Source organism: Pseudophryne corroboree (assembly GCF_028390025.1).
Source record: "Pseudophryne corroboree isolate aPseCor3 chromosome 6 unlocalized genomic scaffold, aPseCor3.hap2 SUPER_6_unloc_4, whole genome shotgun sequence".
In the NCBI taxonomy this organism is placed as follows: domain Eukaryota; kingdom Metazoa; phylum Chordata; class Amphibia; order Anura; family Myobatrachidae; genus Pseudophryne; species Pseudophryne corroboree.
In genome coordinates, this window is record NW_026967605.1 from 278,091 (window position 1) to 295,737 (window position 17,647).

Below are 17,647 nucleotides of genomic sequence, written 5' to 3' on the forward strand. Positions count from 1 at the left end.
AGATATAGGACAGGATGGAGGTGTAGTGACAGAGCTGTGTGTGTGAGGTCAGTGCAGGAATAGTAGAGAGATACAGGACAGGATGGAGGTGTAGTGACAGAGCTGTATGTGGTCAGTACAGGAATAGTAGAGAGATGGAGGTGTAGTGACAGCTGTGCGTGTGGGGTCAGTACAGGAATAGTAGCTAGAGATACAGGACAGGATGGAGGTGTGGTGACAGAGCTGTATGTGGTCAGTACAGGAATAGTGGAGAGATACAGGATGGAGGTGTAGTGACTGATGTGTGTGTGTGTGGGGTCAGTACAGGAATAGTATAGAGATACAGGACAGAATGGAGGTGTAGTGACAGAGCTGTGTTTGTGTGAGGGGTCAGTACAGGAATAGTATAGAGGTGTGTGTGGTCAGTAGAGGAATAGTAGAGATACAGGACAGGATGGAGGTGTAGTGACAGGTGTGTCTGGTCAGTAGAGGAATATTAGATACAGGACAGGATGGAGGTGTAGTGACAGAGCTGTATGTGGTCAGTACAGGAATAGTATAGAGATACAGGACAGGATGGAGGTGTAGTGACAGAGCTGTGTCTGTGTGTGAGGTCAGTGCAGGAATAGTAGAGAGATACAGGACAGGATGGAGGTGTAGTGACAGCTGTGTGTGTGGTCAGTACACGAATATTATAGATACAGGATAGGATGGAGGTGTAGTGACAGAGCTGTGTGTGTGAGGGGTCAGTACAGGAATAGTATAGAGATACAGGATAGGATGGAGGTGTAGTGACAGAGCTGTATGTGGTCAGTACAGGAATAGTAGAGAGATACAGGATGGAGGTGTAGTGACAGAGCTGTGTGTGTGTGGGGTCAGTACAGGAATAGTGTAGAGATACAGGACAGAATGGATGTGTAGTGACAGAGCTCTGTGTGTGTGTGTGTGTGTGAGGGGTCGGTAGAGGAATAGTAGAGAGATACAGGACAGGATGGAGGTGTAGTGACAGAGCTGTGTGTGTGTGTGTGAGGGGTCAGTACAGGAATAGTAGAGAGATACAGGATAGGATGGAGGTGTAGTGACAGAGCTGTGTGTGTGAGGGGTCAGTACAGGAATAGTATAGAGATACAGGACAGGATGGATGTGTAGTGACAGAGCTGTGTGTGTGAGGTCAGTACAGGAAAGGTAGAGAGATACAGGACAGGATGGAGGTGTAGTGACAGAGCTGTGTGTGTGAGGTCAGTACAGGAATAGTATAGAGATACAGGATAGGATGGAGGTGTAGTGACAGAGCTGTATGTGGTCAGTACAGGAATAGTAGAGAGATACAGGATGGAGGTGTAGTGACAGAGCTGTGTGTGTGAGGTCAGTACAGGAATAGTAGAGAGATACAGGACAGAATGGAGGTGTAGTGACAGAGGTGTGTGTGTGTGTGTGAGGTCAGTGCAGGAATAGTAGAGAGATACAGGACAGGATGGAGGTGTAGTGACAGAGCTGTGTGTGTGAGTGAGGGGTCAGTACAGGAATAGTATAGAGATACAGGACAGGATGGAGGTGTAGTGACAGAGCTGTATGTGGTCAGTACAGGAATAATAGAGAGATACAGGATGGAGGTGTAGTGACAGAGCTGTGTGTGTGAGGGGTCAGTACAGGAATAGCAGAGAGATACAGGACAGGATGGAGGTGTAGTGACAGAGCTGTGTGTGTGGGGTCAGTACAGGAATAGCAGAGAGATACAGGACAGGATGGAGGTGTAGTGACAGAGCTGTGTGTGTGTGAGGGGTCAGTACAGGAATAGTAGAGATACAGGACAGAGGTGTTTTGACAGAGGTGTGTGTGTGTGTGTGTGTGTGTGAGGTCAGTGCAGGAATAGTAGAGAGATACAGGACAGGATGGAGGTGTAGTGACAGAGCTGTGTGTGTGAGTGAGGGGTCAGTACAGGAATAGTATAGAGATACAGGACAGGATGGAGGTGTAGTGACAGAGCTGTATGTGGTCAGTACAGGAATAATAGAGAGATACAGGATGGAGGTGTAGTGACAGAGCTGTGTGTGTGGGGTCAGTACAGGAATAGCATAGAGATACAGGACAGGATGGAGGTGTAGTGACAGAGCTGTGTGTGTGAGGTCAGTACAGGAATTGTAGAGAGATACAGGACAGGATGGAGGTGTAGTGAAAGAGCTGTGTGTGTGAGGTCAGTACAGGAATAGTAGAGAGATACAGGACAGGATGGAGGTGTAGTGACAGAGCTGTATGTGGTCCGTACAGGAATAGTATAGAGATATAGGACAGGATGGAGGTGTAGTGACAGAGCTGTGTGTGTGAGGTCAGTACAGGAATAGTAGAGAGATACAGGACAGGATGGAGGTGTAGTGACAGAGGTGTGTGTGAGGTCAGTGCAGGAATAGTAGAGAGATACAGGACAGGATGGAGGTGTATTGACAGAGTTGTGTGTGTGAGTGAGGGGTCAGTACAGGAATAGTATAGAGATACAGGACAGGATGGAAGTGTAGTGACAGAGCTGTATGTGGTCAGTACAGGAATAGTAGAGAGATGGAGGTGTAGTGACAGCTGTGTGTGTGGAGTCAGTACAGGAATAGTAGCTAGAGATACAGGACAGGATGGAGGTGTAGTGACAGAGCTGTATGTGGTCAGTACAGGAATAGTGGAGAGATACAGGATGGAGGTGTAGTGACTGATGTGTGTGTGTGTGTGTGGGGTCAGTACAGGAATAGTGTAGAGATACAGGACAGGATGGAGGTGTCGTGACTGATGTGTGTGTGTGTGTGTGTGAGGGGTCTGTACAGGAATAGTAGAGAGATACAGGATAGGATGGAGGTGTAGTGACAGAGCTGTGTGTGTGTGGGGTCAGTACAGGAATAGTATAGAGATACAGGACAGAATGGAGGTGTAGTGACAGAGCTGTGTTTGTGTGAGGGGTCAGTACAGGAATAGTATAGAGGTGTGTGTGTGGTCAGTAGAGGAATAGTAGAGATACAGGACAGGATGGAGGTGTAGTGACAGGTGTGTCTGGTCAGTAGAGGAATATTAGATACAGGACAGGATGGAGGTGTAGTGACAGAGCTGTATGTGGTCAGTACAGGAATAGTATAGAGATACAGGACAGGATGGAGGTGTAGTGACAGAGCGCTGTGTGTGGGGTCAGGACAGGATGGAGGTGTAGAGACAGAGCGCTGTGTGGGGTCAGGACAGGACGGAGGTGTAGTGACAGAGCTGTGTGTGTGGGGTCAGTACAGGAATAGTAGAGAGATACAGGACAGGATGGAGGTTTAGTGACAGCTGTGTGTGTGAGGTCAGTACAGGAATAGTAGAGAGATACAGGACAGGATGGAGGTGTAGTGACAGAGCTGTGTGTGTGTGGGGGGTCAGTACAGGAATAGTAGAGAGTTACAGGACAGGGTGGAGGTGTAGTGACAGGACTGTGTGTGTGTGAGGGGTCAGTACAGGAATAGTAGAGAGATACAGGACAGGATGGAGGTGTAGTGACAGAGCTGTGTGTGTGTGAGGTGTCAGTACAGGAATAGTAGAGAGATACAGGACAGGATGGAGGTGTAGTGACAGACGCTGTGTGAGGGGTCAGTAGAGGAATAGTAGAGAGATACAGGACAGGATGGAGGTGTAGTGACAGAGCTGTGTGTGTGGGGTCAGTACAGGAATAGTAGAGAGATACAGGATGGAGGTGTAGTGACAGAGCTGTGTGTGTGTGTGTGGTCAGTACAGGAATAGTAGAGAGATACAGGACAGGAAGGAGGTATAGTGACAGAGCTGTGTGTGTGTGTGGGGTCAGTACAGGAATAGTAGAGAGATACAGGACAGGATGGAGGTGTAGTGACAGAGCTGTGTGTGTGTGGTCAGTACACGAATAGTAGAGAGATACAGGACAGGATGGAGGTGTAGTGACAGAGCTGTGTGTGTGTGAGGTGTCAGTACAGGAATAGTAGAGAGATACAGGACAGGATGGAGGTGTAGTGACAGAGCGCTGTGTGAGGGGTCAGTAGAGGAATAGTAGAGAGATACAGGACAGGATGGAGGTGTAGTGACAGAGCTGTGTGTGTGAGGTCAGTACAGGAATAGTAGAGAGATACAGGATAGGATGGAGGTGTAGTGACAGAGCTGTGTGTGTGTGAGGTCAGTACAGGAATAGTAGAGAGATACAGGATAGGATGGAGGTGTAGTGACAGAGCTGTGTGTGTGAGGGGTCAGTACAGGAATAGTAGAGAGATACAGGACAGGATGGAGGTGTAGTGACAGAGCTGTGTGTGTGAGGTCAGTACAGGAATAGTAGAGAGATACAGGACAGGATGGAGGTGTAGTGACAGAGCTGTGTGTGTGTGAGGTCAGTACAGGAATAGTAGAGAGATACAGGACAGAGGTGTAGTGACAGAGCTGTGTGTGTGTGTAATCAGTACAGGAATAGCAGTGTGTGGCTCATTGTTGCTGTGCCCCAGTTGCAGGAACGCAGAGATGCAGAACTCAGGGCTAAGAGAGAGGAGGAGGAGAGGAAAAGGAGGGAGGAGAAACGGAGACAGGAAGAGCAGAAGCGCAGAGACCAGGAGGAGGAGATGTACCGGAGGAAGCAGGTGAGTCCCTGCTCTTGGCTCTTTAGATGACACCAATCTATTACCTACCTGTTAATTACCCATATCTGCTTCTCTGTCCTAGTGTCGCCAACAACAGGAGCTACTTTTGAAGCTCATCCAGCAGAGTGGGCAGCCTTCCTCCTCTCAGTCTGTCTGGTCATCGCATGGGAAGGGCGTCTCTCTAAAAGCCATGTTGGAGATGCAGGAGAGAGAGGGCCAGCTGCTGAAACAAAGATCTCAGCCGTCGAGGACAGTGGTGAGTGACAGCCGGGCCTAGCGTACGGAGACGCTCCCAGAGTGGTGTGAGTTAGGAATAGTAGAGAGGTTACACTGCAGGGGATATGTGAGGGGTAGAGTTATGTGGGGTAGTGAAATGGGTGGTGTTGCAGCTATTGGGGGTGGGGGGGTAGTTTGCCCGGCATAGGGGCACAGTGTATATGGAGTGTCAGTCGTCCTGTGCTTGAGGTGAGGCATAGATTAGGGGTAGTAGAATTCTGTACACATTGTCTTCTCAACCTTATTTCTCTATCGTCCTAGTGGATGCTGGGGTTCCTGAAAGGACCATGGGGAATAGCGGCTCCGCAGGAGACAGGGCACAAAAAGTAAAGCTTTTCCAGATCAGGTGGTGTGCACTGGCTCCTCCCCCTATGACCCTCCTCCAGACTCCAGTTAGATTTTTGTGCCCGGCCGAGAAGGGTGCAATCTAGGTGGCTCTCCTAAAGAGCTGCTTAGAAAAAGTTTAGCTTAGGTTTTTTATTTTACAGCGAGTCCTGCTGGCAACAGGATCACTGCAACGAGGGACTGAGGGGAGAAGAAGTGAACTCACCTGCGTGCAGGATGGATTGGCTTCTTGGCTACTGGACATCAGCTCCAGAGGGACGATCACAGGTACAGCCTGGATGGTCACCGGAGCCGCGCCGCCGGCCCCCTTGCCGATGCTGAAGTCAGAAGAGGTCCAAAATCGGCGGCTGAAGACTCCTGCAGTCTTCTAAAGGTAGCGCACAGCACTGCAGCTGTGCGCCATTTTCCTCTCAGCACACTTCACACGCAGTCACTGAGGGTGCAGGGCGCTGGGGGGGCGCGCCCTGGGAGGCAAATGTAACCTATATAAAGGCTAAAAATACCTCACATATAGCCCCCAGAGGCTATATGGAGATATTTAACCCCTGCCTGGCTTCACTAAATAGCGGGAGACGAGCCCGCCAAAAAAGGGGCGGGGCCTATCTCCTCAGCACACGGCGCCATTTCCTCTCACAGCTCCGCTGGTCAGGACGGCTCCCAGGTCTCTCCCCTGCACTGCACTACAGAAACAGGGTAAAACAGAGAGGGGGGGCAAATTTATGGCGATATTTTTATATATATAAAGCAGCTATAAGGGAGCACTTATTATAAGGCTATCCCTGTTATATATAGCGCTTTTGGTGTGTGCTGGCAAACTCTCCCTCTGTCTCCCCAAAGGGCTAGTGGGTCCTGTCTTCGTTAGGAGCATTCCCTGTGTGTCTGCTGTGTGTCGGTACGTGTGTGTCGACATGTATGAGGACGATATTGGTGTGGAGGCGGAGCAATTGCCAAATATGAGGATGTCACCCCCTAGGGAGTCGACACCAGAATGGATGCCTTTATTTATGGAACTACGGGATAGTGTCAACACGCTAAAGCAGTCGTTTGACGACATGAGACGGCCGGACAATCAATTAGTGCCTGTCCAGGCGACTCAAACACCGTCAGGGGCTGTAAAACGCCCTTTGCCTCAGTCAGTCGACACAGACCCAGACACAGGCACTGACTCCAGTGGTGACGGTGACGAATCAACCGTATTTTCCAGTAGGGCCACACGTTATATGATTTTGGCAATGAAGGAGGCGTTACATTTAGCTGATACTACAGGTACCACTAAACAGGGTATTATGTGGGGTGTGAAAAAACTACCTATAGTTTTTCCTGAATCAGAAGAATTAAATGACGTGTGTAATGAAGCGTGGGTTGCTCCTGATAAAAAGCTGATAATTTCAAAGAAATTATTGGCATTATACCCTTTCCCGCCAGAGGTTAGGGAGCGCTGGGAAACATCTCCTAGGGTGGACAAGGCGCTAACACGCTTATCTAAACAAGTGGCGTTACCCTCTCCTGAGACGGCCGCACTTAAAGATCCATCAGATAGGAGGATGGAAAATATCCAAAAAAGTATATACACACATGCAGGTGTTATACTACGACCAGCTATAGCGACTGCCTGGATGTGCAGTGCTGGGGTAGTTTGGTCAGAGTCCCTGATTGAAAATATTGATACCCTGGACAGGGACAATATTTTACTGTCGTTAGAACAAATAAAGGATGCATTTCTTTATATGCGTGATGCACAGAGGGATATCTGCACACTGGCATCACGGGTAAGTGCTATGTCCATTTCGGCCAGAAGAGCTTTATGGACGCGACAGTGGACAGGCGATGCGGATTCAAAACGGCATATGGAAGTTTTGCCGTATAAAGGGGAGGAGTTATTTGGAGTCGGTCTATCAGATTTGGTGGCCACGGCTACAGCCGGGAAATCCACCTTTCTACCTCAAGTCACTCCCCAACAGAAAAAGGCACCGACTTTTCAACCGCAGCCCTTTCGTTCCTTTAAAAATAAGAGAGCAAAGGGCTATTCATATCTGCCACGAGGCAGAGGTCGAGGGAAGAGACAGCAACAGGCAGCTCCTTCCCAGGAACAGAAGCCCTCCCCGGCTTCTACAAAAGCCTCAGCATGACGCTGGGGCTTCTCAAGCGGACTCGGGGACGGTGGGCGGTCGTCTCAAAAATTACAGCGCGCAGTGGGCTCACTCGCAAGTAGATCCCTGGATCCTGCAGATAATATCTCAGGGGTACAGGTTGGAATTAGAGACAGATCCACCTCGCCGTTTCCTGAAGTCTGCTTTACCAACGTCCCCCTCCGAAAGGGAGACGGTTTTGGAAGCCATTCACAAGCTGTACTCTCAGCAGGTGATAGTCAAGGTACCTCTTCTACAACAAGGGAAGGGGTATTATTCCACTCTTTTTGTGGTACCGAAGCCGGATGGCTCGGTAAGGCCTATTCTAAATCTGAAGTCCTTGAACCTGTACATAAAGAAGTTCAAGTTCAAAATGGAGTCACTCAGAGCAGTGATAGCGAACCTGGAAGAGGGGGATTTTATGGTATCCTTGGACATCAAGGATGCGTATCTCCACGTTCCAATTTACCCCTCACACCAGGGGTACCTCAGGTTCGTTGTACAAAACTGTCACTATCAGTTTCAGACGCTGCCGTTCGGATTGTCCACGGCACCTCGGGTCTTTACAAAGGTAATGGCCGAGATGATGATTCTTCTTCGAAGAAAAGGCATATTAATTATCCCATACTTGGACGATCTCCTAATAAGAGCAAGGTCCAGAGAACAGCTAGAAATGGGATTAGCACTGTCTCAAGAAGTGCTAAAACAGCACGGGTGGATTCTGAATATTCCAAAATCCCAGTTAATGCCGACAACTCGTCTGCTGTTCCTAGGGATGATTCTGGACACGGTTCAGAAAAAGGTTTTTCTCCCGGAGGAAAAAGCCAAGGAGTTATCCGAGCTTGTCAGGAACCTCCTAAAACCAGGAAAGGTGTCTGTACATCAATGCACAAGAGTCCTGGGAAAAATGGTGGCTTCTTACGAAGCAATTCCATTCGGCAGATTCCACGCACAAATGGTCAGGGTCGCATCTTCAGATGCACCTGCGGATAACCCTGTCTCCAAGGACAAGGGTGTCTCTTCTGTGGTGGTTGCAGAGTGCTCATCTATTGGAGGGCCGCAGATTCGGCATACAGGATTGGATCCTGGTGACCACGGACGCCAGCCTGAGAGGCTGGGGAGCAGTCACACAAGGAAGAAACTTCCAGGGAGTATGGACGAGCCTGGAAACGTCTCTTCACATAAACATTCTGGAACTAAGAGCAATCTACAATGCTCTAAGCCAGGCAGAACCTCTGCTTCAGGGAAAACCGGTGTTGATCCAGTCGGACAACATCACGGCAGTCGCCCATGTGAACAGACAGGGCGGCACAAGAAGCAGGAGTGCAATGGCAGAAGCTGCAAGGATTCTTCGCTGGGCAGAGAATCATGTGATAGCACTGTCAGCAGTGTTCATCCCGGGAGTGGACAACTGGGAAGCAGACTTCCTCAGCAGACACGATCTTCACCCGGGAGAGTGGGGACTTCATCCAGAAGTCTTCCACATGCTGGTAACCCGTTGGGAAAGACCAATGGTGGACATGATGGCGTCTCGCCTCAACAAAAAACTGGACAGGTATTGCGCCAGGTCAAGAGATCCGCAGGCAATAGCTGTGGACGCGCTGGTAACGCCTTGGGTGTACCAGTCGGTGTATGTGTTTCCTCCTCTGCCTCTCATACCAAAAGTATTGAGAATTATACGGCAAAGAGGCGTAAGAACGATACTAGTGGTTCCGGATTGGCCAAGAAGGACTTGGTACCCGAAACTTCAAGAGATGATCACGGAAGATCCGTGGCCTCTACCTCTAAGGAGGGACTTGCTTCAGCAGGGTCCCTGTCTGTTTCAAGACTTACCGCGGCTGCGTTTGACGGCATGGCGGTTGAACGCCGGATCCTAAAGGAAAAAGGCATGCCGGAAGAAGTCATTCCTACTTTGATTAAAGCAAGGAAGGAAGTAACCGTGCAACATTATCACCGAATTTGGCGAAAATATGTTGCGTGGTGCGAAGATCGGAGTGCTCCGACGGAGGAATTTCAACTGGGTCGATTCCTACATTTCCTGCAATCAGGATTGTCTATGGGTCTCAAATTGGGATCTATTAAGGTTCAAATTTCGGCCCTGTCGATTTTCTTTCAAAAAGAATTGGCTTCAGTCCCTGAAGTCCAGACCTTTGTTAAGGGAGTGCTGCATATACAGCCTCCTGTGGTGCCTCCAGTGGCACCGTGGGATCTCAATGTGGTTTTGGACTTTCTAAAATCTCATTGGTTTGAACCACTAAAAAAGGTGGATTTGAAATATCTCACATGGAAAGTGACCATGCTTCTAGCCCTGGCTTCGGCCAGGAGAGTGTCAGAACTGGCAGCTTTAGCTTACAAAAGCCCATATCTGATTTTCCATTCGGACAGGGCAGAACTGCGGACTCGTCCGCATTTTCTCCCTAAGGTGGTGTCAGCATTTCATCTGAACCAGCCTATTGTAGTGCCTGCGGCTACAAGTGACTTGGAGGACTCCAAGTTACTGGACGTTGTCAGAGCATTAAAAATATATATTGCAAGGACAGCTGGAGTCAGAAAATCTGACTCGTTGTTTATATTGTATACACCCAACAAGATGGGTGCTCCTGCGTCTAAGCAGACGATTGCTCGTTGGATCTGTAGCACAATCCAACTTGCACATTCTGTGGCAGGCCTGCCACAGCCTAAATCTGTAAAGGCCCACTCCACAAGGAAGGTGGGCTCATCTTGGGCGGCTGCCCGAGGGGTCTCGGCATTACAACTTTGCCGAGCAGCTACGTGGTCAGGGGAGAACACGTTTGTAAAATTTTACAAATTTGATACTCTGGCTAAGGAGGACCTGGAGTTCTCTCATTCGGTGCTGCAGAGTCATCCGCACTCTCCCGCCCGTTTGGGAGCTTTGGTATAATCCCCATGGTCCTTTCAGGAACCCCAGCATCCACTAGGACGATAGAGAAAATAAGATTTTACTTACCGATAAATCTATTTCTCGGAGTCCGTAGTGGATGCTGGGCGCCCATCCCAAGTGCGGATTATCTGCAATAATTGTACATAGTTATTGTTAACAAATTCGGGTTATTGTTGAAGGAAGCCATCTTTCAGAGGCTCCGCTGTTGTCATACTGTTAACTGGGTTTAGATCACAAGTTGTACGGTGTGATTGGTGTGGCTGGTATGAGTCTTACCCGGGATTCAAAATCCTCCCTTATTGTGTACGCTCGTCCGGGCACAGTACCTAACTGGAGTCTGGAGGAGGGTCATAGGGGGAGGAGCCAGTGCACACCACCTGATCTGGAAAAGCTTTACTTTTTGTGCCCTGTCTCCTGCGGAGCCGCTATTCCCCATGGTCCTTTCAGGAACCCCAGCATCCACTACGGACTCCGAGAAATAGATTTATCGGTAAGTAAAATCTTATTTTTCAGCATGGAGGTCTGGGGATGTCTGGTGCTGCAATCATTCCCTCCCAGTGGGGATCCGACTCGGGCTCTTTGTGGGGCGGGCTGGAGAAAAGCCCTTGGGAAGAAGGTGTCAAATCTGGGCCCAGCAGTAGAGGCCTAAGGAACAGCAGAAGTAGCCCATCGCTGACGTGAGTACTGGCGCAGGCCGGCTTGCCTAATGGGACCCACAAATCTGCAATAATTGGGGCAATTCCCTGTTCGGGTTATCGGCAAAATCCAACATGTTGCACAATCTCTCGTGGATCTGGATGTTAGAAACTCCTGACTCGCCAATTCTGACATTTTTGGGTTGGAATCGGCAAGTCAGGGATTTGGGACATTTAGTATTTTGCAGATTCCCAAGAAATCGCCGGTCATTGTAGTACGCCTCTCGGTAACTTGTATTGGAGTTGCCTCATAGCTGTATGGGTCGCATAAGACCTTCTCCCAACATGTCTACCTGTCTGCTCATTGTGACATGCGTGCAGTATGTGAGTCTGAGGCAGCACTGGGAAGTGACATAGGAATAGCTTGCCCCCTCTGTGCGGCTGGGGTGAGCCGGCCTGCTTATTGCTTTGTACCGCATATGAAGCGCACGCTTAATGATGCACAGAGCAGTACGTAATCGCCATTATGCTATCCTCAATCTGATCTTCATCCATATCTGTGCTCTTACCTCTCAGTGATTCCTACGCTGCAACTGCCCGGCGCAAAAAGACAGATGATGAGGAGAAGCTTCTGAAACTACTGCAGGGAATTAAACCATCGGATGGATTTACTCAGTGGTGCGAACAAATGTTACACATCCTCAATACATCAAATAACCTGGACGGTGAGATCTGCGTGCTGTCTTGTTCGCTCGTGCTGCCATGCTCCCAGCCGTCTCATTTTGCGCCCTGTCCCTCACGCTGTTGCCCACAGTGACGTTGTGCTCTCTGATCCAGTCTCACACACTTGCGCTGTCACCCACCATGAGATTTTGTGCACGTCATCCACAGTGACATTTTGTGCTCTCTGTCCTTTGCAGTCCCCACGTTGGTGGCCATTCTGAAGGAGCTGGAGTCTCCGTACGACGTCCACGATTACATCCGTTCCTGTCTTGGGGAAACACTTGAAGCCAAAGAATTTGCTAAACAGTTTTTAGAACGGCGAGCAAAGTACAAGGCCAGCCAGCGCCAGCAGGTATCGTCCGACAGCGCCTATGCACTCATGGTAAATGAGATGTGCTATCTGCACTTCACCGTATAATTTACTGTGACACAAGTATGAATCAGCTGACAAGATGACCGTAGGTTACACACACACAGACGCGCAGCAAAACATTACGAACACTCCCATATGAAGTGACTGACATAACAGTGGCACATGCTCATGAACTTTTAGAAATGGGAAGATGATGAAGAGTTTGAGGTGTTGCCTCCAAATTCATCAGGGGGTATATTTACAAAAATTTGATTTTGGGAAGGGGCTTTATGAATCTTCCAAATCGATTCTATTTGGTCTTTCTAAACTTTTAGAAGTTTACCTTATTCACTAAAAATCGATTTTGCATTCGATTTTAAAATCAAATTCGATGTTGATTCATGTTTAGAAGGGTTTTAGAATTGAATCTATGGAATCCTTTCCTAAATCGAACCTCAAATCCCCATTGAAATCTCCAGACAAATAGAATGTAAAATCGAATAGAAAACCCTCATAGCTTCCTACTGGTCCAAATGTATCGCATGCTCACTAATTAAAAAGGGAAACATACTCATTACATTGTTTTATACATAAATATTTTTTTATTTTATTTTTTGTGTGTGATTATGCAATAGACTGCAGCTGAGCAAAAAGACGAATTTTGCAAATATTGATTAACAAATATGCAATTTGTAAAAAATATTATTGGAATCAAACAAAGATGCATTCTGCCAAGGATTGGGTGGCTGTATGTGCCTCTAAAAATTTTTTTTTTTAAATGAGCAGACTGCTATCTTACACAACAACCATCCCTTTGCAATTTGTCCAACAAGATTTTAAGCAGACAGGGATTAGTTAGTGAGGATGTAAGCACCATGGGCAGAATCTGGTTAGGCACTTAATTCACTCTTGGTTTTTTTGCTAATGTCATCATCATTTACTGTAAATTTGCAAATATTGTGCTCTGGTGCTGTCTTTTGCATCATTTTTTATTTATTTATTTGCCTAAAAGTAGATATATGTGCTCTACTGAACTCATGAAGCTGCTGACAGTACTCTTTTTTTCAGAGTTTTTTCAGTCAGGTGGTATTTTGCATGCTATAGGTAGGTGCACAACATGCCATTGTCTTGGGCATCCATTTTTGCTACTTTCACAGTGAACTGTGTTTTTGGAAACTTAGAAAAATTATAGTGATGACTTTTTATCTTTAGAATGGGGTTAGAAGCCAATTTGAGATTCGATTTGGAGGTCTGATTCAAATCAAACCTTAGTAAATGAGGGGATTTCATGTTCTATGGGAAAACATCAGTGTTTTTTAGAAATTCGATTTCTTTTGGGATATTGGCTATAGAATCGATTTGACATTCGATTTGGGCTTTAGTAAATCTCTTCAACCCAAATCGACTTGAAATCGAATTGTAACAGAATGACAAATCACTTGAATCACCAAAATCGTACTTTAGTAAATCTTGCCCCAGAACTCAATCCGATCCATGTTAGCTGCACCTTGTGACTAGCAGGCCCCTTGGTGCGCGAACTCTGCGCTAGCTGTTTTGGCAGCACACAGAGGAGCAACAGCAAATTAGGCTGCTGGTCATGATATTTGGGCCATCAATGTAATTGTGAGGAATAGTCATATTTGCATGTATTTCAAGTGTGACTGTATTTTTATTTTTGTTTTTTTGTTGTTAATGCTCTAAAAGCAGATGTGATCAGTTTAGTCGCCCCTCTATTCTACAGGAAGCTGCCTGGCTGACTCCCTCAATGTTTCCAACATCCCAGAATTCCAAGCAAAGCAGCGGATTCGATGTACAGAGCAGCAAGATGAAGAGGCGGCTTCAGATGTTACACTCAGATCCCAGCATTCTGGGTAGGTTTCCTGGGCTGTCTGTTATTCCCGTACACTGTGTTCAGCTATAGGTAGCTCTAATACAAAATGACGTGAACTCAGGGACGGCTGCTTTTCCTTACAAATTCATTAGCTCCGGGTTTGTACAGGTATGTTGCATGGTGATTAATGGGAACTGATTATGTTAATGTTTTTATATTTAGGTTACTCCTTGCACGGCTCCCCAAATGAGATGGAAGCTATTGACGACTACTGAGGCGTGTCTCTTCCTTCGGACGCCATCTTTACTTCACCTGCCGCATTCCTGCGGCAATACTGCACTGCAAACTTTACCCCTCCCTCTGCAGGAAGGAGGGGAAGAGACTGGGAGAGGAGGGGGTGGGTGTTACCCAGCCAGAGCCAGGGAGGAGGGGGGAGCTACACCCTGTTCCCTCCCCCCACTCCCCTAAACATAATGCACTCATTTTAAAGCACCTTAAAAAAAAATGCACTTTACAGAAACTGATCAAAAAAATCTGAATTCCATTTTTTTTTCCTATAATTTTTTTTCTATAATTTTTTTTTTTTTTTTACAAAAAAATAAAAATAGAAAAAAAAAACACCCTAGGAGGAGAGGAAAAACTGGATTTATTGACTTTGACTGTTTATTACTAGCATAACCTTTTTGTTTGAGCGTTTTTTTTCTTTAATTGTTCATTGTTTTTGTTTTGTTTTTTAACTTGACAGTTTCTGACTTTTTTTTTTTTTTTTTTTGTATCAAAAAGTAAAGTATTCCGGCAACGGATCTATATAATGAAAAGAGAAAAAAAAAAAAGAAAAATATTTTGGGAAGAAAAAAAATACAGCCAAAAACTTTTTTTTCCTCAAATTTTTTTGCAAAATCTATTTTGTTTAAAAAAAATAAAAAATAATAAAAAAAAAAACCTAAGAAAAAAAATTTAAAACTACAAAACAAAAAAAAAAATTAAGAAAAGTAGTAAGTTTTCCACGCTTTTTGCAAAAATTACAATGCTCTGCTTTCAGTTCCCTATTGTGTTGGGGAGTGTCGAGGGGGAGTTAATCCATCAAAACTTGAAGAATGCACTTAGCAATTTGGGGGGTCGGGGGAGTCTGCATTTTTAATGGTTATTTTTGCACAGATATAAAATGTTGTGATTTTTTTTTTTTGTTACTAAAACGGCAGAAAAAAAAAAGAAAAAAATCCCCCTTTTGAACTGTTAAAATTGTTTGTTGCTTTTTTGTTTTTGCCCCCTTGTCATAAAGGATGCACTTGCTTCTCATATGTAAGAGGCCCCTGAAGGATCGCATACCGCAGTCATTACGGAGTGCCAGGACTTCTGGGCACATCAGATACTAGTCAAGGACTTATATAATGGGCCTTTCAGTGGATGTTTATGTGGAGATTCGCACCTCGCCTTCCGTGTCTGCATTGCTCATGGTTATTTTTTTTATTTGATTTTTTTTTTTTTTTTAACAAAGGGATATGGTACTTGTTCTTAAACCCTGTTTTCCCGGAAATGCGGAATAGTTTGTTGTGTTTTATTTTATTTTTTTTCTCCTCTGGTTCTTGTTTTTATTCTGCTTTTGTTTACAAATGTCCTAAGAGGACAAATGGCCGATCAGATAGGACAATGGATCCCCCAGGACATGTCTCAAGGAATAAACCAGTTTCTCTTGAGGGGACCTGGATGGGGGAGTGAATAGGAGAGGGGAGGACGTTTTTGGGAGTGTAGGGTGCAGTTGCCTTAATGTTGACACCACAGCTCTACACCGTCCCAAGTCACGCAATCTCCTCCCAAGGACAACTGGGGACCAGCGTTATGAACCCACCTTGAGAGCTTCTCACGCAGTCGCTCGGGAAATCAGTCTTATGAACGGACCTTCTCAGAACTAAAGGAGCGCGGCCTCCTTACAAGCTAAAGGGTTTCGGCTGCAGCGAGATTTCTGCCCAGCGAGCACCGCCAATGGAAAACCCTTGAAAGGAGTAGCTCCGATAAAGCAGTGTTTATTTCTGACCAGGCGCTGAACGTTGTAGGCTTTGCCTGGTGGGGAACTTAGTCTCCTTTGAACCTTACAAACTTTTCATGGAAACATACTGTGTACATAAAATGGCAACAGGAAAAAAAAACGCTAATTTTGCCTAAATGTGGCTGTTTTATGCCTAAAAAAAAGACTCTCATTTTTGCTGTGGGTTTCATGTGTATCTTAACCACAAGAATGTATTAGGGCAGAAGCTGGTATCCAGTAACACAGCTGCCCCCCGGTCCCCGCAGCGCCCTCTAACGCTGGGGGAGTGTATATAGTTGGTGCCCTTGTTTTGGGGTGTATACAGTGACGCACTGCGCTTGCTGTGTGTATATAGTGGGGTACACGTCTTGTACGGCTTACAAGTTTATTGTGCTGAATGTATAACGTACGTGTGTGTATATATGTATATATAAATATGTATATAGAATGTGTATTAACATATACGCAGGATACTTCATGAATACGGAAGGACCCAGACACTGTACTGTACCTGTACAGTAGGTGGAGTGATGGCTGCGCAGTCCTGACGCTACTCCGTGTATCCTGCATATATGTATACATAAAATACAGATGTTTATATACACATGGTCAGATATATATCTTTCTGTATACATACCCTGGTTCATGTCTGTATTACATGTGGAAGCGGGTCATCTGACCGTTACATATAATACAGACAGTCTGTGGATACCGCTGTATGTACTAACGTCTACATACGCATTCAGACTCTGCTGTTTGTTTTTTATGCCTGTTGAATTCCTTCAGTTTTCTCAGTTTGTGATTATTTTTGCCTTATTTTCAGTATTAAAAGGTTGAAGTGAACAGAAGTTGTTTTTACATGTGCAGAATCGTCAGATAAGTAGCGGGTGACCCTCACCGCTAGAATGGGGTTTCTTGTGCCCCCGTTAATAGTGTGCTGGTTCAGTAATATAAATCTATAATCTTATCCAATCAGACAGGAGCCTGAGAACCGTGCACAAGTACTGAATCAGGGGCACATTCATGAACACCTGGCGCGTGGGGGAGTTGGCTGCACAATGGTACTATAATCCGTAGCAACTGGTCATCCTCTAGACTACAGATGGTAACGTAAATGCAGTTGCTGTGGGTTACGGTACCCCGTGTTGTTGCTCTAGCACCCGTTTTCTGCAATGTCCCCCCAGTATGTTCTCGGAGTCGGCTGTCTTCCTAGAAATTGAATACAAATCGCTTTACGGCCTGTTTAATTTCCAGCAATGTATTGACCTGTGGGCCAAAGCTGTCGAGGCAGAAAGAAGCTTTGACCAATGGGCAGCCACAACCAGGGACGTATATTAATACACAGCTGTCACTGGCGAGAGACCGTTATAGATATATATATGTAGTCATTAATGATTTTCATTTGCTTCTGGTACCTGAGCAAAACATGGCTGCCCTCCCGTCTCAAACAAGTCGTAGTTTCAGAGTTTTACAGAGTGATAATGCGAGACATTCACCGTATTCCTCATCCTGCTCATGAGATGGCGCTATTGTATTGGTGTAGATGATGGAGCAGCTACCACTATGATTAATAAAAGAGCTTCTTTGTGCTGAACTGTCTGTCTGTGTTTTACTGGCCGCCGGAGATTGTGACCTCTAGGGGGCGCAGTCAGAAGATCTAAGCGGGCCGGCTTTCTGCTCGTCAGAACGAGTCCCCAGCTTATGCGCCCGATATGGAGGTGGTGGGGGCAGACGGAGTGCACAGTAAAATAAAATGCCAATATTTTGTGAGCCAGGGAACTCGTGTCTGTCCTGGGTACTAATGGGCGGCTGCTGCCCATATACGTTATAATAAGTTGGGGAGGTTTC

At 46.4% G+C, this 17,647-nt stretch overlaps 1 protein-coding gene across 4 annotated transcripts in view; it reads left to right on the forward strand.

The window, feature by feature from the left end:
* Positions 1-17,393, forward strand: part of GIGYF1 (GRB10 interacting GYF protein 1) — a 96,507-nt gene extending 79,114 nt beyond the window's left edge. For 2 of the 4 annotated variants that reach the window (XM_063950444.1, XM_063950446.1), the window contains exons 19-25: positions 4,449-4,580; positions 4,663-4,836; positions 10,746-10,909; positions 11,444-11,592; positions 11,788-11,942; positions 13,684-13,813; positions 13,996-17,393. In XM_063950444.1, the coding sequence (XP_063806514.1) occupies positions 4,449-4,580; positions 4,663-4,836; positions 10,746-10,909; positions 11,444-11,592; positions 11,788-11,942; positions 13,684-13,813; positions 13,996-14,048 (957 nt within the window). In that variant the 3' untranslated portion in view covers positions 14,049-17,393. Of the gene's footprint in view, positions 1-4,448; positions 4,581-4,662; positions 4,837-10,745; positions 10,910-11,443; positions 11,593-11,787; positions 11,973-13,683; positions 13,814-13,995 lie in introns of all 4 variants that reach the window. The other 2 variants (XM_063950443.1, XM_063950445.1) reach the window with 1 other exon arrangement.
* The last annotated feature ends 254 nt before the right edge of the window (positions 17,394-17,647 follow it).